The sequence below is a fragment of the Meles meles genome, chromosome 7 (assembly GCF_922984935.1).
Source record: "Meles meles chromosome 7, mMelMel3.1 paternal haplotype, whole genome shotgun sequence".
Taxonomy (NCBI): domain Eukaryota; kingdom Metazoa; phylum Chordata; class Mammalia; order Carnivora; family Mustelidae; genus Meles; species Meles meles.
This window is the reverse complement of record NC_060072.1, coordinates 93,836,264-93,861,706: the sequence shown is the minus strand read 5'-3', so window position 1 is coordinate 93,861,706 and position 25,443 is coordinate 93,836,264. Positions and strand designations below refer to the sequence as shown.

Below are 25,443 nucleotides of genomic sequence, written 5' to 3'. Positions count from 1 at the left end.
TGCCAGTCCTACCTTTCAGAAAGTGGTTGATTTTCTGTTTCTAGAATTGCTGTTCTTCTTCTCTTCTATCTCCCGTTGGATTTGTAGGTGTTTGCAATGTTTAGATAGGCTATTGAGCTGATCTCCTGCTACCTGATGTAGTCTCAGCCTGATATTTCTCCGCCATCTTGACTCCTCCCTCCTCCTAAGGTATTTCTATTCTTAATTTTCTGAGGAACCTCCATAGTGTTTTCTATGGTGGGTGTAATAATTTGCATTCTTCCAAACAGCATATGTAGTGTCCTTTTACTCCACATTTTCCCAACATGTGTTATTTTTTGTCATTTTGGTTTTAGCCATGCTAAACTGGTGGAAGGTAACATCTCACTGTGGTTTTGATTTGTATTTCCTTATTGATTCATGATTTTGAGCATCTTGTCAAGTGTCTATTGGCCATCTATACGTCTTGTGTATTCAGGTCATCTGCTCATTTTAAAACCAGATTGATTATTGTTTGGTGTTGAGTAGCATAAGTTCTTTATATATTTTGGAATTAAACCCTTATCAGATATATTGTTTGCAAATATCTTCTCCCATTCAGTAGGTAGACTTATTATTTTGTTGATGGTTTCATTTGTTATGCAACAACGTTTTGTTTTGCTGTAGTCCCAGTAGTTCATTTCATTTTTGTCACCATTGCCTAAGGGAACATATCTAGAACATTGTTCCTATAGTCCCTGTCAGAGAAGTTACTGCCAGTGATTTTTTTCTAGGATTATTTATGGTTCGAGATCTCACATTTAGTGTTTAATTCATTGAGATTATTTTTATTTATTTATTTTTTAATTTGAGTACACTGGGTTGGAAAGTAGCAGGTTTTATTCTTTTATATGTAACTCTCCAGTTTTACTAGCACTTTTTATTGAAAATACTGTTCTTTCCCCATTGTGTTTTCTTAAATCCTTTTCATAGATTAAGTGACAATATGATCATAGGTTTATTTCTTGGGTCTGTAGTCTGTTCTATTGATGTATGTGTCTGTTTTTGTGCCAGTACTGTACTATTTTGATTACTATACTTTTGTACTGTAATTCGAAATCTAGGATTGGGATACCTCGAATTTTATTATTCTTTCTCAAGATTGCTTTGGCTATTTGGGGTCTTCTTAACATTTTATGATTATCTGTTGATTATGATTATGATTATCTGTTCTTGTAAAAAATGTTACTGGTATTTTGACAGGGATTGCTCACTGAGGTCTCAGGCCACTGGATGCAGATCCTAGTCCAGTCTGGGCTTTTAGGGTATATGGGGAGACAGCATCCCTGCAGCTCTTTGGTGCTTTTAAACTGCAGCTTTTTCTTCTGTGCCCAAGGACCGAGGAATCTATCCATAGTCCCTCATATTAACCCTCCCACTTATGTTCCTAGCAAGGCGGTGGGGGCTCACTTTGTTACTGTGTCTCCTGTTTATTCTGTGCTCTTGACTTTGTCTTTGTCTTTTGGTTGTTCAGAAGCTGTTCAGTCAGCCCTAGTTCTTCAGGAGGAATTGTGCTACTAATAGGTATAATTTGGTGTAGTCTGTGAAGAAGGTATGTTCAAGGTCTTCTTGCCACACCATCTTCTCCTATCAAAGATGCATATTAATATCTTGAAAAATCAGAAGAATATTTGAAACTTTAGCTTTCATTTTCAATGTACATGCATAGAATACCAGAGGAGACTTGTATGTAATTTAGCAGTTGCTTTGTTGGTTAAGTTTTAGGAAATCAAGTTGCTACCAATATCGCATCACTAGCTATAGTGCTAAATCCATTTGAATGCATTCCTTTGAATATATACAAATAATTGTAGAATATTTATGTGAGTCTAAATTTTGATAAATATTTCAAAATTTCCCTCCTACAGACAAAAATAAAAACCCATTGCATACTAACAATCACAGATATTAGAAATCACATATTTTATAAATGGGAAGACAAAATGAAGCCACACTTCACTTAGTAATAAAGACAGTCTCATAATGACCAGATCACAGTGTCCAGGTGTTGAGGTTAAAGAAACCCAATATCTTTGTAAACTTGCCATGTGTGACCATACAACAGGATTACAATAGCATTGACTACATTCCTTCTGCTATACCTTTTATTCCTGTGACTTATTTATTCCATAACTAGAAATCTGTACCTCCCACTCCTCTTCACCTGTTGTGTTCATCACCCTCAACAAGTTCCATATGGCATTTGCGATTTTGTCCTAATGTATGTTCTCCATATTGTTCTATGCATTGATGGGTCTGTTTCTGCTTTGTTTCCTGGTTTACTTGTTCATTTTGCTTTTTAGAGTCTACATATAAGTGAAAACATCTAGCATTTTTCTTTCTCTATCTGGCATATTTCAATTGGCATAGTATCCTCTTGTCTACCAATGTAAATGGCAAGAACTCACCCTTCTTTATAGCTGAATAATATTCCATTGCGCGCACACACACACACACACACACACACACACACACACAACCACTTCCTTCTCTATTCACCTCTCAACATACACTTAGGCTGCTTCCATGCATTGACTATTGTGAATAATGCCACAGAAAATGAGACTGTGCATAAATCTTTTGGAATTAATGTTTCTGATAAGATATTTTAATTATTTATAACACTAAGCAAATGATTTATGTTCCATAACTACCAGTTTATATTCACAATTATAAATCATTTACATGGAACCTACAGATACTTTAAAGGAGGACACAACTCAGCCACTTTCGTGATATATAGAGTGTTTAGCAAATGAGCTCAGCATTTCCTATAGCTGTGACATGAATGTGGGAAGATAGCAGAGTTGAAGTTTAAAATTTTTTCTCTTGTAAATCCTCATGATAACGTTAGTTCATATTAATCAGGACTCTTTGATTTCTTTGTATGACACAGTACTTCAAGTACAAAACCTTTGAAGGTTTGTGTCTTTCTGGTTCCATAGAGAGCAAATGAAGGAGTTCAGCATGGGGCCAACAGATTATTGAGAATAGCTACTTCTTTGGTCAATGAAGTCCTTTTCCCCCCTGCTGAGTAATTAGCATATTTGGAAGTAACAATGACAATCATGTGAGAAATATTAGTGAACTAAACATTTTTTTCTTTCACTAGCAGATATGATATATTTTGGACAATATCACAAATTCCAAAGTAAATAGCAAAGTAACCAAAACAAGGGAAAAGCCTATTACTTCTAGGAGCCATGCATCTGAGAAGATAGTTGTACAAGCAAAAGATAGGCACAGACAAAGTTATGACATTGGGCACACATTTATCCAGCTGGAACAGAAGCATAAGGTGTGGGGAGATGGTCAAGAACTTACACAGCCATGCATAGAGCACAAACAGGATGTATAGTTTCCTGTTTATGATGGTGAGGTGATGAAGGAGTTTACAAATAGCAACAGAGTGGTCAGAGGACAGAGCAGTTAGAATGGGAAATTCATTACCTCCATGAAGATAAAGAAAAATTGTTGGAGTATATAACTGTTATGAGAAAGGATTTTGTCCTTGGTGATGATTGTCCCCAGAAATCTACAAATACATAAAGTGGTAAATGAGACTTTTAAGATAGAATAGTTTCATCTAAGAAACACATAGATGTTTGTAGATGGAAGTCTATGAAGTTTAAAGTAATGACAGCCAGATTGCCAGTGACACATAATATGGATGTGATAAATAAAAAGAGTAAAATCACAAGCAGAAGATCAGGATCATCAGAAAGGTTGAGCAGGACAAACTCTGATAATTGTATGGTTGTTCATTCCCCTCTCCCTTTTTTTCCTTTTTTTAAAGATATGTGACAACATTGATGAGTCTGGAGGAGTTTAGGTTAAGTGAAATAAGTCAGTCACAGGAGGACAAAAATTGCATAATTCTACTTATATGAAGTGTTGTAATTACTCTAACTCATGGAAATGGAGAGTAGAAAATTGGTTACTTTGGGATGGATCAGGGTGGGCAATGGGAAATGGTTGTTAACTGGCAGGAGTTCAGTTCCTTATGGTAAATAAATAGCAAAGATTTTGAAGATGAATATTGTTGAAGAACGTTGTTTTCTGTACTACATTTTGCTTAAAGTTAACAGTACTGTATTGTAGATAGTTCAAGATGGTCGATGAGTAGGAGATATTAATTTTTGTCTGCCCCCAGGAATTTGGCTAGATAGCTTTCAAAGCATTCTGAACACATGTAAACTCAACTGAAGATCTAAGAAAAGAAGAGCTGCAATTCTACAAACAGAAAAGTGACCAATTTCTGCAAGGTAAGAAATGTGGAGAAGTGAATCTGAGATGATCTATTTGTTGATAAACTGAGGAGGGAAGGAGACTTCATCAGCCAGCTACTGGAAAACAATATAGCAGAGAGCCTAAAATCAGAACTTTTAGAAGTCTTCTCCATTGAGGGCCATCCCTGTCTGAAAGGTGCTCAGGTGGTAGAAACAGGATAGGATACTTGGTGGCACAGTGTGGTCTCAGGATCCCCAGAGTCACAAGAAGACCAGGATGTGGCAGAGTTCCCAAACATTAGAGCAAGAAAGCTGGCTGTAATCAGTGAGCCCAGGAATGGACTCTCAGGTCAGGTTGCCATATACCATGAAGAGCGGCATGGCTGACCCACCACCCTTCAACCAGGGGCCCAGCAAGAGGCAGAACTGTGGTGAGATCCCGTTTCCATCTGTGGAAGGAGTGGCATGAGTGTGAACCACAGGAGTCTGCAGGGTTTGGAGACTCCAAATGGGGTTACATGCCTGGGAGAGAAATGCACTCTCACAGACTGGGTGGGCACTAAGAGTGCATAGAGACCAGGGAGATCGGAGTGATTGACTGATTTTACCCAAGGGCACACTGAGGAGTGGGGCCCATTTCTTTAATCTCTGGGAATGGAGACTCTGAGGCTGCCAATTTCATTCATATCCTCTAAAGAGGCAGGGAAAGCCTTCAGGGAACAAAAGCCACAGGGAGCAATCAGAGCAGATTACTTAGCCTGATCCATTGGCAAGGACAGTGCCAGTCTGTCTGGGGCAAAGACACTGGAGAATCAGTGATCTCAGGAAGATCAGCAAGAACATCTAGCTAAGACCAGGTTTACAGACCATAAGAAATTGCAAAACTCCAGTGCTAGGTGAAAATAGTATATAGAATTCATGTTTTTTTCCCCACAATTCTTTTATCTTTCAATTTTAATTTTTTCTCCTTCCCTGTTCAACCAGTTTCTTATTTTGTCAACTCTTTTTTTTAAGGACTTTATTTATTTATTTGACAGACAGAGATCACAAGTAGGCAGAGAGGCAGGCAGAGAGAGAGGGAGGAAGCAGGCTCCCTGCCAAGCAGAGAGGCTGATGCAGGGCTCCATCCCAGGACCCTGAGATCATGACCTGAGCCAAAGGCAGAGACTTAACCCACTGAGAAACCCAGGCACCCCTTACAACTCTTTTTAAAAAATCTTTTTAACCTTCATTATCACACTTACATTCCATCCTTTTATTATATTTAATTTTATTAAATGTGTAATATTTATATTTATAAATTTATATTTATATAATAAATATGTAATAAATAAAAATAAATATATATATAATATAAATAAATATATAAATATATAAATATATAATAAATATATAAAATATATATAAAATAAAAATAAATATATAATAAATATATACACACACACACACATATATATGTATATATATATTTCTTTTTTACAATTTTGGGATGCAATTTCTTCTAACAAACAGGAAACAAACAGATATACCAAGTACCTAGTATATAGTAATACAAGCCTTTCTCAAGAGACAAGAAAGGTCTCAAATATACAATTGAACCTTACACCTAACGTTGCTGGGAAAAGAACAGAAAATAAAGCCTAAACCCAGGAGGAGAATAAAATTAATAAAGATTACAGCAGAAATCAATGAAGTAGAAACCAAAAGAGCAGCACAATAGATCAGCAAATCTTGCACCTGGTTCTTTGAAAAAATTAATAAGATTGATAAGCCCCTGACCAGACTTATCAAAAAGAAGGAGAAAGGACACAAATCAATAAAATCATGAACGAAAGAGAGAGATCTCAACCAACACTGTAGAAATACAGTTATAGAACACTTTAGGAACAACTATATGCCAATAAATTAGGCAATGTGGAAGAAATAGATGCATTCCTAGAAATGTATATCCTACAAAACTGGAACAGGAAGAAACTGAATAGACCCATAATTGAAGCAGTAATCAAAAATCTCACAACAAACAAGGGTCCAGGACTGGATGATTTTCCAGAGGAATTCCTGAACTCTTGAAGAAATACTATTCTTCTGAAAGAAAGCCTATTCTTCTGAAGCTTGTTCAAAAAATAGAAATGGAAGGAAAACTTCCAAACTCTTCCTATGAGGCCTGGATTACCTTGATCCCCAAATCAGAGGAAGACCCTACTAAAGAGGAGAATTACATACCAATATCCCTGATAAACACGGATGCAATAATTCTGACCAAGTTACTAGCCAATACCATCCAAAAGTGCATTAAAAGGGTAATTCACCTCAACAAAGTGAGATTTATTCCTGAGCTGCAACTGTGGTTCAACATCCACAAATCAATCGACATGATATACTACATTAATAAAAGAAAGGACAGGAACTGTATGAGCCTCTTAATAGGTGCAGAAAAGTATTTGATAAAGTACAGAATGCTTTCTTGATTAAAAGTCTTCACAGTATAGGGATAGAGGGAACGTACCTCAATATCATAGAAGCCATATACAGAAAGCCCAGACAAATATCATTCTCAATGGGGGAAAACTGACAGCTTTCCCCCTAGGGTCAGGAACATGGCAGGGATGACCTCTTTCACCACTATTGTTCAACATAGCTCTAGACGTCCTAGTCTCAGCAATTAGACAACAAAGAAACAAAGGACATCCTAACTGGCAAAAAAGTCAGACTCCCACTCTTCATATATGGCTTGATACTCAATGTGGAGAACCCAAAAGACTCCACCCCCAAATTACCAGAACTCATGCAGGAAATCAGAGTGTCAGGATATAAAATAAATGCACAGAAAACAGTTGAATTTTATACACTAACAATGAGACAGAAGAAAGAGAAATTAAGGAGTGGATCTCATTTACATTTGCACCAAGAACCATAAGATACATAGGAGTAAACCTAAACAACAGGCAAAGTGTCTTTGTTCAGAAAACTATGGAATACTCACAAAAGAAATTGAGGAAGACACAAAGAAATGGAAAAACACCCCATGCTCATGAACTGGAAGAATAAATATTGTTAAAATGTCTATGCTCCCTAGAGCAATCTACACATTCAATGCAATCTCTATCAAAATACTATCAACTTTTTCAACAGAGCTGAAAAACAATAATCCTAATATATATATGGAACCAGAAAAGACCCTGAATAACCAAAAGAATGTTGTAAAAGAAAACCTATATTATAAATCTATAATCATTCAGATGCTATGGTAGTGGCACAAAAACAGACACATATGTTGTCTTTTGGATGTTATTGGCTATTGGAAGAGAATAGAGAACTCAGAAATGGACCCTCAACTCTATGGTCAACTAACCTTCGACAAAGCAGGAAAGCATATCCAGTGGCAAAAAGACTTTTGTTGAAAAGTTCTTTTCAACAAGTGGTGTTGAGAAAATTGGACAGCCACAAGCAGAAGAATAAAACTGGACCATTTTTGCACACCATACACAAAGAGACTCAAAATGGATGAAAGACTTGGATGTAAGACAGAATCCATCAAAATCCTTAAGGAGAACACAGTCAGCAACCGCTGTGACCGCAGCCACCACAACTTCCTGCTAGACAAATCTCCAAAGGCTAAGAGAGACAATGGCAAAAAGGAACTCTTGGGACTTCATCCAGATAAAAATCTTTTGCACAACAAAGGAAACGGTCAACAAAACTGAAAGAGAACCTACAGAATGGGAGAAAATATTTTACAAATATCTTATCAGATAGAAGGCTTGTATCCAAAATCTGTAAAGAAATAATCATACTCACAACTAAAGAACAAATAATCCAATCAAGAAATGGACAGAGGACACAAGTCAACATTTCCCTAAAGAAGACTGTAAAATGGCCAACAGACACATGAGAAAATGCTTCACATCACTTGGCATCAGGAAAATACCAATCAAAACCACAAAGAGATACATCTACAGCATTAAGAATGGCTAAAATTAACCATTCAGGAAATTACAGATGTTAGGGAGGCTAGAGAAAGGGGAACCCTCTTACATTGTTGGAGGGAATGTGAGCTGGTGTAGCCATTCTGGAAAATAGTATGGAGGTTCTTCAAAAAGTTAAAAATAGAGGTCCCCTATAACCCAGAAATTGCACTACTAAGCATTTACCTCCAAAGGTACAAATGCACTGATCCGAAGGGGCACCGGTACCCTAATGTTTAAAGCAGCAATATCCACAAAGCCAAACTATGGAAGGATCCCAAATGTCCATCAAGAGATAAGTAGATAAAAACACGTGGTGCATTTATACTATGGAATACTACTTATCCATCAAAAAACATGAAATCTTGCCATTTGCAATGACATGGATGGAACAAGAGGGTATTATTCTAAGCAAAGTAAGTCAATCAGAGAAAGACAGCATATGATCTCACTCATATGTGGAATTTAAGAAACAAAATGGAGAATCACAGGGAAAGAGAGGAGAATATAAAAGTGAAATCAGAGAGAGACACACAAACCATAAGAAACTCTTAATCATAGGAAACAAACTAAGGGTTACTGGAGGGGAAAGGGGTGAGGGGATGGGGTAACCAGGCAATGGACATTAAGGAAGACATGTGATGTAATGAATACTGGGTATTATATAAGACTGATGAATCATTGACCTTACCTCTGAAACTAATGAAACATTTTATTTCAATTAACTGAATTTAAATAAAAATGAAAGAAAACATTATTGTATTGTACCTTTAAAAATACAAAAGGGTAGATCTTAAGTGTTCTCACCACTTCACAAATATAATTTTTACTTATTCACAACCATAGCAGTTAGCTATATAATCCCATATTATTATTAATTTCTACTATTTATTGATAACTAATTACACTATGTGTTTGACAGACTCATTTCCATCCCTATAGTACATTACGTATGCCAGATTTATCTGACATCTGACTTACCAGTTACCATCTGACTTACTAGAGGGAAGCCTCTATTGAGAGAGGCTATAAAAACCCTGTTTGTCAACTATTTACCTTCTTTCACATGCAAATTATACTTCAGTCAGGATGAAATTGAGAAACCATTCATACATTTTCTCTTATATTATGAGTCCCCTTTAATTTTTTATCACTTATTTTATTTTTTTCTTAACAAATCCTGTGCTGTATTTCTCAATTGAATACATTGTATAGGGATCATTATGAATGTTGAACAACTAATTAGGATTGTAGTATTTTTTTATTAATAAAAAGTGATTTCTATTATTTAGGAAACATTTTAATATCCACAATTCTTATTTAACCTACATATGTGCGCATGCCCACACACACACACACAAACACCACACATACATATCATCCAAAATACTTGAGGCACTTAATACATTCAGTAGACTGGAAGAGTATTTTAACAGATGAAATTCCAATTTTATATGAGATGGAAAATTTTGTTCTGTTATGAAGTTCTTATTTTCTAAAAACATTAGTGATTTTGTTTAGGCATTAAATAATTTACATACGTGCCCAGTTTTAAACTAGTCTAAAACTAGAGAAGGAGCTATACATCTATATTCTAGTCTAGTGAGAAAATGGAGCTTACATTCCATGTAATTAGAGAAAGTGAATGTATTCTATTGATCTTAAACAACTTTTTCTGCAGTATGTATTTATGCATGTATGTATGTATGTATGCATGTATCTACCTATATACCTATATATTACAAGAGTCATTGTGGGATTTGGAAATATGGGGATCTTTACACTGTTAAAGATCTATGCTTTTTTGTTTGTTTAAGTATTTATTTATTTATTTGGCACAGAGAGACTCAGTGAAAGAGGGAACACAAACAGGGGGAATGGGAGAGGCAGAAGCAGGATTCCTGCTGAATAGGGAGCCTGATGCTGGGCTCCATCCTGGGACCCTCAGATCATGACCTGAGCTGAAGGCCAATGCTTAATGAATGAGCCACCCAGGCACCCCAGATCTATGCTTAAAAAAAAAAAAATCAATAGTTAAATTATATGGATATACCCTATTAAGTATGCATTTTTTTATTTTAAAATAAAAGCATCCACATTTTTCAATAAATCATATGGCATTTGAGGATTTTTTTCCTAGAGAAACTGTAAGATATTGAAGGAAGTTTCTGAGAAAGATCAATGAAAATGACAAGATTATATTGTCTGTATTGAGTAAGAAAAATATCACATCAATGTTTTTACAGTATCTCATCTATTCCAAGTGATAACTATTTTCCTAAACAAAACTCAAATACAACTTTCTGAATAAAACAATTATTGTTCAAGAAGTTTCAACTAACAAAGGGTTCAGAAGAATGGGAGCCAGAAAGTCGTATGAAATTATTTCAGTTGAATTGGAAATATATTAAATGTGCTTGTAAACTGTTAGAAAGAAAGAAAGAATGAATGAATAAGGATAGCAGGAAGACCACTGTGATTTAAAGCTGGCTTAAATTTCATTTTGTATATTTTAAATTGCCCTGCAATGTATCTAATTTGTGACACCACAGCATTTCATTTGCTTGAGAAAAATACAATCTTCCTTGCCTTGTCAATGAAGGCTCGCTTGACTTGCTGCTTCCTTAGGCTATAAATAAAGGGGTTCAGCATGGGGGCTACTGAAGTGTTTAGCACAGCACTCCCTTGCTCAGAAAAACTCGGTCTTTTGCTGAAGGTTTAATATACATAAAAATGCAGCTTCCATAGGAGATGGAGATGACAATCATGTGGGATGAACAAGTGGAACAGGCCTTTGTCCTCTGACTAGCAGAAGGAATCCTCAAAATTGTTCTGATGATATATACATAGTACAGTAATATCGATGCCAAAGTGAACATTAAATAAAATAGAGACCAGGAAATTATCTCTAGGAATTTTGTATCTGAACAAGAAAGTTGCAGCGGGGGAAAATAATCACAGTTGAAGTGGTCAGTAATATTAGACCTACAATAATTAAGTTTTAAGAGCGACATGAGCACAGGAAATATGATTAAGAATGAAATCAGCTGGGGCACCTGAGTGGCTCAGTGGGTTAAAGCCTCTGCCTTCAGCTCAGGTCATGATCCCGGAGTCCTGGAATCGAGCCCCACATCGGGCTCCCTGCTTGGAAGCAGAAGTATAATCCCAGATTTTCTTAATTTACTTAAAATGTGAGAGGCGATGCATTCATAAGCTAATTCCGGAGACTTTTTGTCAGGAATTCACCCTTCCTCTCTTATGTAAGTGCCTCTCACACAGGGTAAATGCAGGCTTAATTACATACAAGTTTTCTACATCCTCTAAGTATAGAAATTGTTCTTTATCTCTTTCATTTTTTCATATAAACATAAACATTATTCTGACCTAAATTTTAAAAAGCTACTATTGTAACTCTGAGAGTCCTTTAAGTAAATTTCCAGGGAGCACTGCTTTGTGACTAAAATGTAAATGGTTTTAAAGCTCTTTGGATAAGATGAGGATTGAATACTATCCAAAGATGAAACAAATTTACCTTCTCTAGTCACTGTATAAATGAATGAATGGCCAGAATAAAGAAAAGCCAGATGCAGGAGAGATGGGCCTAAGAGGTATAGTGATGTTATGAAGTACATCTTTCAGAAAACTAAGCAATATAGTGAGATAGAAACAAAAGTATACCTACCAGCATATCCAATCAACTTAGTTTCTCCTTGGTCATATTTAATTTTTCTCAAATACACATGGCACTTCATCTTCACAGAGGAGATAATTTATTTTCAACTCTTTTGTGTTCATTAAATACAGAGCTGAGCTCCAACTCTTCATTGAGGGTAGCACTCAGGTTTTATTCATTTATACATCTCTACCAACATAAAAAAGAATGAATGTATCAAGAAAGAATTGCAATAATTTAAAAATCAGAAGGGTATTTGAAACTCAGTTTTTAATATTTTAATTTTAAGAGTGTATAGATTTAATATAATGAGAAATAAATGTCAGTGAATTAATTATAATAGTGTATAAAGAGGGATGGAATGGCCCTTAAGTTTCTAAGTGATTCACCATTTGCCCTCAAATCTTCAAATTAACCAGTATTAAATATTTACAGTCTAGGGGCGCCTGGATGGCTTAGTGGGTTAAAGCCTCTGCCTTCGGCTCAGGTCATGATCCCAGGGTTCAGGGGTCGAGCCCCACATCGGGCTCTCTGCTCTGCGGACAGCCTGCTTCCTCCTCCTCTCTCTCTGCCTGCCTCTCTGCCTACTTGTGATCTCTGTCTGTCAAATAAATAAATAAATAAATTCTTAAAAAAATATTTATAGTCTATTATATCAGAAATTTTATTCACAAACACAGTCATATTCACTCACTCAGAGAGCACATTTTTAATATGTAATATGTAATGCAATTTTACTACAGAAATATTCAGCAATTTTTTTTCCAGTTAACAATATGTCCTAGATATCATTCCTTGTCAACTTACAGAGCTGGGACTCATCCTTTTATAACAAATTCATAGACTACCAGAGGAAACGTCTAATAATTTAGTAGTTTCATTATTTATTAAGATTCAAGGAATTAGCTTGCTGTCAATTTCACATCATTAGCCAAAATGCTAAGTCTATTTTTATGCATTCATTTGCATATATACAACTACTAGAATAACATATATACAAGCACCACATCTTAATAAGTACTTCAAAATTGTCCTCCTACCGGGAGACAAACCATAAAACACTCAATCTCAAAAAAACAGACTGAGGGTTACTAGGGGAAGTGGGATCAGGAGAGGGTGGTAGGGATATGGACATTGGGAAGAGTATGTGCTATGATGTGTGCTGTGAAATGTAAACCTGACGATTCACAGACCTGTACCCCTGGGGATAAAAATACATTATATGTTTATAAAAAAAAAATTTAATAATTTAAAAAAAAAGAACTAATCATTTAAAAAAAAGTTGTCCTCTACCAACAAGAATGAGCCCTTTTCATTGGGTCCTAGCCATCACAGATATTAGAAATCATTTCCATATTTTATAAACAGAGACAAAAATGAAGCCACAATTCACATAATGAGATATAATAAGGACCTGATCACAATTCTTAGATTTTGAGGTTAAGGAGACCCAATGATTTTGTAAGGTTGCAAAATTTATTTAACTTGCAAAATCTATTCAACCTTTCTATCAGTTTCTGTACTCATAAAATGAGAGGGCTAGTACTCTTAACTCACAGTTTATTATAAAGATTAAGTGAAATAAATCATGAGTGAAAGTCATTCACTCTCACATATGTTGTTTTCCCTGCTGGAAGTGGTTTCTTAGGCATCTCAATTCATTTCTTTTTTTTATTATTAATTTTTATTTTAATTTCTTTTCAGTGAAACAGTATTCATTGTTTTTGCACCACACCCTGTTCTCCATCCAATACGTGCCCTCCCTATTACCTACCACCTGGTTCCCCCAACTTTCTACCCCCTGCCCCTTCCAAACCCTCAGGTAGTTTTTCAGAGTCCATAGTCTCTCATGGTTCATCTCCCCTTCCAATTTCCCTCAACTCCCTTCAATTCATTTCTAATCATTCATCAATGCTCATTTATTTGTTCTTTTTTTAATATATTGAGTATAACTGACACACAACTATTAGTTACATTAGTACTTTAGTTATATTGCTATGTTATGATCAGATGGAAAGCATAATGAATTGACAAGTGTATACATTATGCTATATTCACCACAAGTGTAGCTATGATCTATTACCAAAGAAACTGGACCACTTTCTCACACAATACACAAAAATAAATTCAAAATGGATGAAATACCTACATGTGAGACCTGAAACCATGAAAGTTCTGGAAGAGAGAATAGGCAGTAAACTTTTTGACATTGACTATAGCAATATTATTCAATATATATCTCCTGAGGCAAGGGAAACAAAGCCAAAATACACTATTGGGACTACACCAAAATAAAAAGCTTCTGCACAACAAAAGAAACAGCCAACAAAACTGTAAGGCAATCTATGTAATGAGAGAAGATATTTGTGAGTGCCATATATAATAAAGGCTTAATATCCAAGATATATAGAGAACTTATAATACTCAAAACACTAAAAATGAATAGTCCAATAAAATAATGGGCAGAAGACATGAATAGACACTTTTCCAAAGAAGGCATCCAGATGGCTAATAGAACATGAAAAGATGCTCAGCATCACTCATCATTAGGGAAATACAAATCAAAAATACAATGAGATATTATTTCACACCTGTCAGAGTGGCTAAAATAAATAATACAAGAAAAAAACAAGTGTTCATGAGGATGTGGAAAATGGGGATCCCTCCTACACTTTTGTGACGAATGCAAATTGGTGCAACCACTCTGGAAGACAGTATGGCAGTTCCTCAAAAAGTTAAAAATAGAACTACCCTATGATCCAGCGATTGCACTACTAGGTATTTACCCAAAGAAGACAAAAAATTCTAACTCAAAGTGCTACATGGACCTATATTCGTAGCAGCACTAGCTATGATAGCCAAATTATAGAAAGAGTCTAAATTTCCACCAAATGCTGAATGGATAAAGAAATGGTATAGAAACACAATGGAATATTACTCAGTCATAAAAAAGAATGAAACATTCCCATTTGAAATGACATGGATGGAACTAGAGAATATTACGTTATGTGACATAAGTCATTCAGAGAAAAACAAATACCATATGATTACACTCATATGTGGAATTTAAGAAACAAAACAAATAAGCAAGGGGAAAAACAGATGGAGGGAAGCAACCAAGAAACAGACCCTCAACTGTAGAGAACAAAGTGTTGCTTACCAGAGGGGAAGTGAGTTGAGGGATGGGTGAAATAGGTGATGGGGAATAAGGAGTGCATGTCTGATTAACAACAGTTGCTGTATGAAAGTGTTGAGCCACTGGGTCGTACACCTGAAACTCATATTAAGATATATGTTAACTGGGGCGCCTGGGTGGCTCAGTGGTTTAAGCCTCTGCCTTCGGCTCAGGTCATGATCTCAGGGTCCTGGGATTGAGCCCCGCATTGGGCTTTCTGCTCCGCAGGGAGCCTGCTTCCTCCTCTCTCTCTGCCTGCCTCTCTGCCTACTTGTGATCTCTCTCTCTGTCAAATGAATAAATAAAATCTTTAATATATATATATATATATATGTTAACTAACTGGAACTTAAATACAGACTTAAAAAGAAAACATATAAACAAATAAACATAAATACAAAAAATAATTAATTGATTTACTAATGAATAAATGAACAACAGTTCTCCTTCAGGATCTGGGATTTACTAAGATAATTGATTTCCTAAATTACTGTAGTGGTCTTATTCTCCTTGGACATTCTCTAGCTTAAAATATATTTTTTAAAAATATTTTATTTATTTGACAGAGAGAGCACACAAGTAGGGGGAGCAGCAGGCAGAGGGAGAGGGAGAAGCAGGCTCCCCACTGAGCAGGGAGCCTGATGCAGGGCTCAATCCCAGGACCTGGACTCATGACCTGAGCCAAAGGCAGATACCTAAGTGACTGAGCTACCCAGGCACCCCTAGAGCTTAAAATTTACGCCTGTGCTAACCTCATGGAAAATTATACTACATTAGTAATAATATAATTTATTACCCTATTTTTATCACTTTAGTGCTCATCCTTCCTTTAACAGAAACTCATCTATTCTACCCTGTAGAGATGTCATTTTCAACCAGATTGCCAAAGGTATTGGATATAACATGAGTGGATAACATGCATTTAAGCATTTATAATGTCAGGATCTTGACATAGTGCCCTAAATAGTGGAGGTAAATTGAACAAGGAGATGCAAAGTCTCTATTTCTCTTTTTTCCCTAAAGACATTTATTTATTTATTTATTTATTTATTTATTTATTTATTTATTTATTTATTTATTTTTAGAGGGAGAGAGATTTGGACAGAGTGAGGTTAGGGACAGAAGGAGAAAATCTTCAAGTAGACTCTCCACTGAGTGTTGATCCTGCATGGGGCTCAATTCCACAATGCATGAGATCATGACTTGAGTTAAAACTCTTGGTCCTTGAGCCACCTAGGGACCGTGCATCTTATCTCTACTAAGCTGCTCCCAATACCGATATAGCATTTCAGGCAGAGCCAGTGAAAATAATAAATAATTCCCTGGGGCACGTGGGTGGATCAGTGGCTTAACCCACTGCCTTCAGCTCGGGTCATGATCTCAGGGTCCTGGGATCAAGCCCCACATTGGGTTCTCCACTCAGCAGGGAGCCTGCCTCCCCCTCTCTCTCTGCCTGCCTCTCTGTCTACTTGTGATCTCTCTCTGTCAAATAAATAAATAAAACCTTAAAAAAAAAAAGAATGAGAAGGAACTTGGGCCTGGGAGCCTTTAAAAAAATAAATAATTAATTGGCAATAGAAGGACTTGACTTTGGTTGTTTTCAAAGCACTTGCATTGAGCTATCTGTTGCCAGCTCAACATCACATAATACATTTTTAGTTGTTCTCTCAGTGCTGTAGAGAAAGTGGGAGGCTATTTCTGAGTGTTCCCTTCCCTGTATGGTCTTAATTTATGATTTGTCAGTGATAGGACTTGGCACAAAATTTGGAATTTGGAAGGGAAGTGGAGACTATTGCTCTCTAGTTTGAAACCAGGCTGGCGCTTGCAGGCTAGATCATTGTGGATTTTCAGGAAGTGTCTGAAAACTACCAACTTTATTGCTAAGATATAGGTAGATGCTTTCTCAGAAATAACTGACACTCACTGTGATTTCCCATTAAGGTTTCTTGAAGCATTCTCATAGGACTTCAACATGAGATCTTTGGTGTTAGTTTCCTCAACATTCTCCTTGGTGTTCAAACTTTTCCTTCCATAGCTACCTCTTTCATTATTTTTAAACGCTATAATTTCTCCATTATCTCCTTTCTTTCCAAAGTGCTTACAGAAATCCTACCTTCACCTGAATCCTGACTGATATAGGACCCATGCTGTAAGAATTTGCAAATTTATGACTTCTTGTAGTTACACCATTTTGTGATTTTATATATAACTGGCAGTATAGTATTAAGCCACAGATGCTGGTTCATGAGAGATTAACAAAGATGAGAGGTAAGACAGTGTACTATTCTATAGGAAGTCTTTGGGTATAAAGCCCAAAAGATCAAGTAGATACTAGCACAAAGGAGAAAAGTAGGTTGTCTTGCAACATGCTGCATCTAAAAAGAGAGTAGAAGATGTTAATTAAGAAGTTGGGATGAGATGCCAAAAAGAGCAACAAAATGGTGAATGGTGTTTCTTTTCATGTATCCTTCTTACTTCTTACATGTATCTTGTCCTCTAAAGACAATTGGTGTAATTCTGTAATTCAAACTGCCATGGAGAATGGTAATTGAGGAGTAGAGTCAACAAAGAATAGAGGAATAACCACCACCCCCAATTATTTTTCCTTTGGCACTTATTTCAGGAGGACATTATGGGAAGATATATGCTTTTAGGGACTGACATTTCAGAATAGAGTGTGTACTTGATTATGACTCTAATTGAAACAAATCATTGAATCTTATGGAGAGATTCTAGAGAGAAAAAAAACACCAATGTGTGGGAATTGGGGACGGAAGGCTGGCTATAACAAAAAAATGCCAGAGATTCTGAATTTGTTAAATCAAATATGGTAAATTTAGATTTGCCAAATAGCATTAGCAAAAAGGAAAGAATTTAAGCATGTATGGAAGAAACTGGGTGATCCTCCAACTGTGAAATTAAATGTCCCAATTTGTGATTTCTTTTATAGGAAATTCCAGAAAAAGTAAAAGTAATTGATGTGGCCAAAAGACATCTGTGTATATCTGAATCCATTAGCAGGCATGGAGAGTAAGGGAATGGCTCTGAAGAGGCCAAGGAAATTGTTAAGCATGATGCAGATATTCTATATATGCTTTGTCAATTGTTGTCCAAATCTATTGGATTAAAATGATTGCATATGCTTTTATGTATGAAACATTAATAAATTTCTTTACATTGACCCAACTAGATTGAATCCGTAATTTTTAATTTATAAATAGTTTAAAATATGGGAAGATCCCCAATCACAGAAATAAGTAAATCATACTTTGAATTTCTTACAAGATTCACTCTCATTGATAATAATAGAAACAATTCTGACGAAAATCTGGGGTTTGATTTTTTCTACACAGAAAAATAACTAATATTTATAAATACTACATGTTGCAATCAACTTCATCTAAACTCCTGTTCATGTTGACTCTTTTTGGCCCCTTTCTATGAATCTTGAATGTTCTTAGTGGCATCTAGAGTGGTAAAGCCTTTCCAGAAAAGTTTCCATTTATTTTTCCCAGATCCATTAGAGAAATCAGTATCCATGGTATCTCTAGCCTTATGAAGAGTATTTCTAAAATTATAAGACTTGAAAGTCAGAATTGTCCCTTGATCCATGGGATTCAGAATGATTGTTTTGTTAGCAGTCATGAAAACAATATTAACCATATTGTACCTCTCCATCAGAACTCTTGAATGCTCAGGTGCATTGTCAATGAGCAGCAATATTTTGAAAGGAATCTTTTACTGAGGAGCAGATCTCAACAGTGGCTTAAAATATTTAGTAAACCATGTTGTAAACAAAGGTGCTGTCATCCAGACTTTGTTATTCCATTTATTGAGCATAGGCAAAGTAGTGTTAGCATAATTCTTAGGCCTAGGTCTTTCAGAATGATCAATGAGCATTGGCTTCAATTTAGAGTCACTGGCTGTCTTAGCTTTCACAAGAGAGTCAGCTTAGACTTTGAAGCTTTGAAGTCACTCATTAGCTCCTCTTTTCAATCTATAAACAGCCTAGATGGCATCTTCATCAACTATAAGTCTTTTTCATCTGCATGGAAAGTGTGTGGTTTAGTATTGTCACCTTCATTAATTATCTTAGCTAGGTCTTCTGGGTAACTCACTTCAGGTACTACATCAGTCCGTGCTGCTTCACTGCATACTTTAATGTTATGGAGATGGCTTCTTTCCTTAAACCTTATGAGCTGTTCTCTGCTTGCTTCAGACTTCTTTTTTTTTTTAATTTTTTTTATTTATTTGACAGAGAGAAATCACAACTAGGCAGAGAGGCAGGCAGAGAGAGAGGAGGAAGCAGGCTCCCCGAGGAGCAGAGAGCCCGATGTGGGGCTCCATCCCAGGACCCTGGGATCATGACCTGAGCCGAAGGCAGAGGCTTTACCCACTGAGCCACCCAGGTGCCCCTTGCTTCAGACTCCTTTTTCCCTGTAGCTTTCTCACCTCTTCCTGCCTTCACAGAATTGAAGAAAATTAGGGCCTTCCTCTGTGGTAGGCTTTGGTTTAAGGGAATATTGTCGCTGGTTTGGTATTCAGTCCATACCACTAAAACTTTCTCCACCATAATAAATATAATAATAATGAAAAAGCTTGAAATATTGTGAGAATTACCAAAATGTGATACTGAAAAGAGAAAATGCTGTTGGAAAAATGGCACCATTAGAACTGTTTGATGCAGGATTGTCACAAATGTTCAACTTATGAGAGAAATGTAGTGTATGCAAAATACAACAAAGCAAAGCACAATAAAGTGAAATATAACTGTACCACATTTTGTGTATACATTCATCACTTAAATGTTACCTGTGTTGTTTCTGCTTTTTGGCTCTTATGCCTGATCCTCTGTGAAAATGTGTATTGAAATTTTTGCATGAACCTATGTTTTCAATTCTTAGAATTTCTGGGTTATATGGTAACTCTGTGTTTACCTTCTTGATGAGCTGACAAACTTTTCCAAGTGGCTGCGTGTTTTACATTCCAACCAGTGGCATATGGTGTTCTTAATTCTGTACATCATCACTTGTTATTATATACAATAACACTTGTTGTTTTTTGTGTTATATATAAATAACATATATGTACTCACACCCACACAGTCACACACACACACATACTTAACTGTCCTAGTAGCTGTGAAGTGGTATGTCATTGTAATTTTGAATTACATTTTCCTAAAGACTACTGTTCTCGAGCATCTTTTCAAGTGCTTTTTGTCTGTTTGTATATCTTCTTCAAGCCCTTTGTCTATATTTTCTTGAGTGTTGGTCTTTTTTATTGTTCAGTTGTAAGAGTTATTTTATGTAAATGTAACCATGAAAGGGCAACACTTGTACCAAAACGAACAAACAAACAAACAAGCCACAACTTAAAAAAAAAAGTCCTAAATAAATAAAGACATCCCATGTTATTGGATAGTACACTTGACATTGTTAATTAAGATGATAACAGTTCCCAAAGTGATCTGATTCAATGTAATCCTTATTAAAATTTCAACTATTCTTTTTGCATCAATAAACAATCTAATCCTAAAATTCATATGGAATTGCAAGGGACCTTGATAGCCAAAACAATATTGAAAAAGAGGAGCAAAATTGAAAGAGTCATACTTTCCAGTTTCAAAAATTAATATAAAGGTACAGTGATCAGGACAATGTGATACTGGTATAGCAACTGAGTTTTACCTCAAAGTAATAGACCTGTGCATTAATGGTCAATTGAATTTTAACAAGGGTGTTGTTTAATGGGGGATTAATAGCCTTTTCAACAAATCATGTTGTGGTAACTATTTACATGCAAATTGTGACTTGAATCTTTACCTCAAACCATACGCAAACATTAACCAAAGACCTAAATGTAAAATATAAAATTATAAATTTCTTAGAATAAGTGGTAAGTATACATCTTTGCAACTTTGGATAAAGCAAAGATTCTTTTACATATGCCCCTGAAAACACAAGCAACCAAATAAAAAATAGAAACAACTTGACTTCATCAGAATTAAAACTTTTGTGACCAAATGACATTACCAGAAGAGTGAAATGACAACCCAAAGAGTAAGAAAAATACTCATAATCCAAATCTAATAAGGGTCTAGTAGTTTTTAAAGAGCTTAATGGAAGGCTTTGAGGGCCTTAAATATAATAACATGAACTTATTTCCTTGTAATTACCATCGGAAAGAAGGTTAACAGTGCTGACTTAAAGTAGTAAAATAAATCAGAATACAAACCTGAACTTAATTTTTTTTTTTCCTTAGGGCCACATGGATAGAAGTTACTGCATTAAATGCCATAATGATTTTTTTTCACTCATATTTCTCTGATGGCATATTATATCAATATAGAACTCATTATATTTCATGGATTTCATTGTAGGCTTATATTTTGTTTTTATCTGAGGGCATACCAGTAACACTCCTTCCTTTAACAGCATAAAAAACATGAGTGAGTCCACAAGGGAGTAGGCAGAAAGGAAGTTGAAAGATGATGTAACTCATTTTTAAAAATATCTTCCATTTATCTCATATATCCCATATATCCAAATGTTCAATCATTCCTCTCAGTTTGTGTTCCTAAATTTCTCTGGAACCATCACCTGGAGCTTCAGATTCATTCACACTATCACATTTCAACTTTCAAATAACTCATTCACACTACCGTGTTTCAATTCTCAAATAACTCACTTAGTGTAAAACATTAGTCCTCTAACTTGTCTCTCAGATTCCAATACCCAAATACCCATCCACAATATATTTAACATAACACTGTCCATAAAATAATAATCTGCTCACATAGGTTTTGATATAAAAAAAGGAAACTGTCATGGAATCCACCTGTATTACAATTACCTAGAGTCCATGTTTCTACACTGTACTATAGGTATATTGAAAAGACAATTTAGGAATGAGAACTTTGACTTTGTTTTGAAGTAATCCAAACAGGTGTGTGATTCTTATTCACTCCAAATTTTCAGGTCTATAATAGACCTACCAGATGAAATCCTGCTCCATTTTAGAACATATGCACTTTTTAGGAAAGAAGTCCAACGGAAAAAAGAGAGCCTCTTCAACAAAAGGTATTGGGAAAATTGGACAGCCCCATGCAGAAAAATGAAATTGGACCACTTCCTTACATCACACATGAAAATAGACTCCAAATGGAGGAAGGACCTCAATGTGAGAAAGGAATCCATCAAAATCCTTGAGGAGAACACAGGCAGCAACCTCTTTGACCTCAGCCACAGAAACTTCTTCCTGGGAACATTGCCAAAGGCAAGGGAAGCAAGGAAAAAATGAACTATTGGGATTTCATCAAGATCAAAACATTTTACAGAGCATAGGAAACAGTTAACAAAACCAAAAGACAACTGACAGAATGGGAGAAGATATTTGCAAATGACATTCCAATAAAGGGCTAGTATCCAAAATCTATAAAGAGCTTAGCAAACTCAATACCCAAAGGACAAACAATCCAATCAAGAAATGGGCAGAGGACATGAACAGACATTTCTGCTAAAAAGACATCCAGATGGCCAACAGATACATGAAAAAGTGCTCCACATCACTTGGTATCAGTGAAATTCAAATCAAAACCACAATGAGGTATCACCTCACACCAGTCAGAATGGCTAAAATTAACAAGTCAGGAAATGACAGATGCTGGCGAGGATGCAGAGAAAGGGGAACCCTCCTACACTTTTGGTGGGAATGCAAGCTGGTGCAACCACTCTGGAAAACAGCATGGGGGTTCCTCAAAAAGTTGAAAATAGAACTACCCTATAACCCAGCAATTGCACTACTGGGTATTTACCCTAAAGATGCAAACATAGTGATCTGAAGGGGCACGTGCACCCAAAAGTTTATAGCAGCAATGTCGACAATAGCCAAACTATGGAAAGAACCTAGATGTCCATCAATAGATGAATGGATAAAGAAGAGGTGGCATATATATACAATGGAATACTATGAAGCCATCAAAAGAAATGAAATCTTGCCATGTGTGACGATGTGGATGGAACTAGAGGGTATTATGCTTAGCAGAATAAGTCAATCAGAGAAAGACAACTATCATATGATCTCCCTGATATGAGGAAGTGGAGAAGCAACATGGGGGGTTTGAGTGGTAGGAAAAAAATAAATGAAACAAGATGGTTTTGGGAGGGAGATAAACCATTAGTGGCTCTTTTTGTTTGTTTGTTTGTTTGTTTATTTTCAGTGTAACAGTGTTCATTGTTTTTGCACCACACCCAGTGCTCCAAGCAGTACGTGCCATCCCTAATACCCACCACGTGGTTACTCAACCTAACATCCCTGCACCCAACATAACACTCTGGTTGTTTTTCAGAGTCCGTAGTCTCTTATGGTTCATCTCCCCTTCCAGTTTCCCTCAACTCCCTCTCCTCTCCATCTCCCCATGTCCACCGTGTTCTTTGCTTTGCTCCACAAATAAGTGAGAACATATGATACTTGATCTCTCTGCTTGACTTATTTCGCTCAGCATAATCTCTTCCAGTCCCGTCCATGTTGCTACAAAAGTTGGGTATTCATCCTTTCTGATAGAGGCACAATACTCCATTGTGTATATGTACCACATCTTCCTTAACCATTCATCCATTGAAGGGCATCTTGGTTCTTTCCACAGTTTGGCAACCGTGGCCATTGCTGCAATAAAACATTGGGGTACAGATGGCTCTTCTTTTCACTACATCTGTATCTTTGGTGTAAATACCCAGCAGTGCAATTGCAGGGTCATAGGGAAGCTCTATTCTTAATTTCTTCAGGAATCTCCACACTGTTCTCCAAAGTGGCTGCACTAACTTGCATTCCCACCAACAGTGGAAGAGGGTTCCCATTCTCCACATGCTTTCCAACACACATTGTTTCCTGTCTTGCTAATTTTGGTCATTCTAACTGGTGTCAGGTGGTATCTCAATGTAGTTTTAATTTGAATCTCCCTGATGGCTAGTGATGATGAACATTTTTTCATGGGTCTGATAGCCATTTGTATGTCTTCATTGGAGAAGTGTCTGTTCATATCCTCTGCCCATTTTTTGATATGATTAGCTGTTTTGTGTGTGTTGAGTTTGAGGAGTTCTTTATAGATCCTGGATATCAACCTTTTGCCTGTACTGTCATTTGCAAATATCTTCTCCCATTCTGTGGGTTGCCTTTTTGTTTCGTTGACTGTTTCCTATGCTGTGCAGAAGCTTTTGATCTTGATGAAGTCCCAAAAGTTCATTTTCCCTTTTGTTTCCTATGCCTTTGGAGACATGTCTTGAAAGAAGTTGCTGTGGCTGATATTGAAGAGATTACTGCCTATGTTCTCCTCTAGGATTCTGATGGATTCCTGTCTCATGTTGAGGTCTTTTATCCATTTCAAGTTTATCTTTTTGTATGGTAAGAGAATGGTCGAGTTTCATTCTTCTACATATAGCTGTCCAGTTTTCCCAGAACCATTTATTGAAGAGACTGTCTTTTTTCCATTGTATATTTTTTCCAGTTTTGTCAAAGATTATTTGACCATAGAGTTGAGGGTCCATATCTGGACTCTCCATTCTGTTCCACTGGTCTATGTGTCTGTTTTTAAGCCAGTACCACGCTGTCTTGGTGATCACAGCTTTGTAGTAAAGCTTGAAATCGGACAACGTGATGCCGCCAGTTTTGTTTTTGTTTTTCAACATTTCCTTAGCAATTCGGGGTCTCTTCTGATTCCATACAAATTTTAGGATTATTTGCTCCAGCTCTTTGAAAAATACTGGTGGAATTTTGATCGGAATGGCATTAAAAGTATAGATTGCTCTAGGCAGTATAGACATTTTAACAATGTTTATTCTTCCAATCCAAGAGCATGGAACAGTCTTCCATCTTTTTGTGCCTTCTTCAATTTCTTTCATGAGTGTTCTGTAGTTCCTCGAGTACAGGTCCTTGACCTCTTTGGTTAGGTTTATTCCCAGGTATATTATGGTTCTTGGTGCTATAGTAAATGGAATCGATTCTCTAATTTCCCTTTCTGTATTTTCATTGTTAGTGTATAAGAAAGCCACTGATTTCTGTACATTGACTTTGTATCCTGCCACGTTACTGAATTGCTGTTTGAGTTCTAGTATTTTGGGGGTGGAGTCTTTGGGGTTTTCCATATAAAGAATCATGTCATCTGTGAAGAGAGAGAGTTTGACTTCTTCCTTGCCAATTTGGATAACTTTAATTTCCCTTTGTTGTCTGAGTGCCATTGCTAGGACTTCTAATACTATGTTGAACAAGAGTGGTGAGAGTGGGTATCGTTGTCGTGTTCCTGATCTCAACGGGAAGGCTGCAAGCTTTTTCCCATTGAGGATGATATTTGCTGTGGGTCTTTCATAGACAGATTTTATGAAGTTC

The 25,443-nt window shown here is 36.3% G+C and overlaps 1 protein-coding gene across 1 annotated transcript in view; it reads right to left on the bottom strand.

The window, feature by feature from the left end:
• Positions 1–10,768: 10,768 nt before the first annotated feature.
• LOC123947041 (olfactory receptor 6C74-like) overlaps positions 10,769–25,443 on the bottom strand; it is a 32,560-nt gene continuing 17,885 nt past the window's right edge. The window contains exon 2 of the mRNA XM_046012987.1: positions 10,769–10,828. Within this exon, the coding sequence (XP_045868943.1) occupies positions 10,769–10,828 (60 nt within the window). The remainder of the gene's footprint in view (positions 10,829–25,443) is intronic.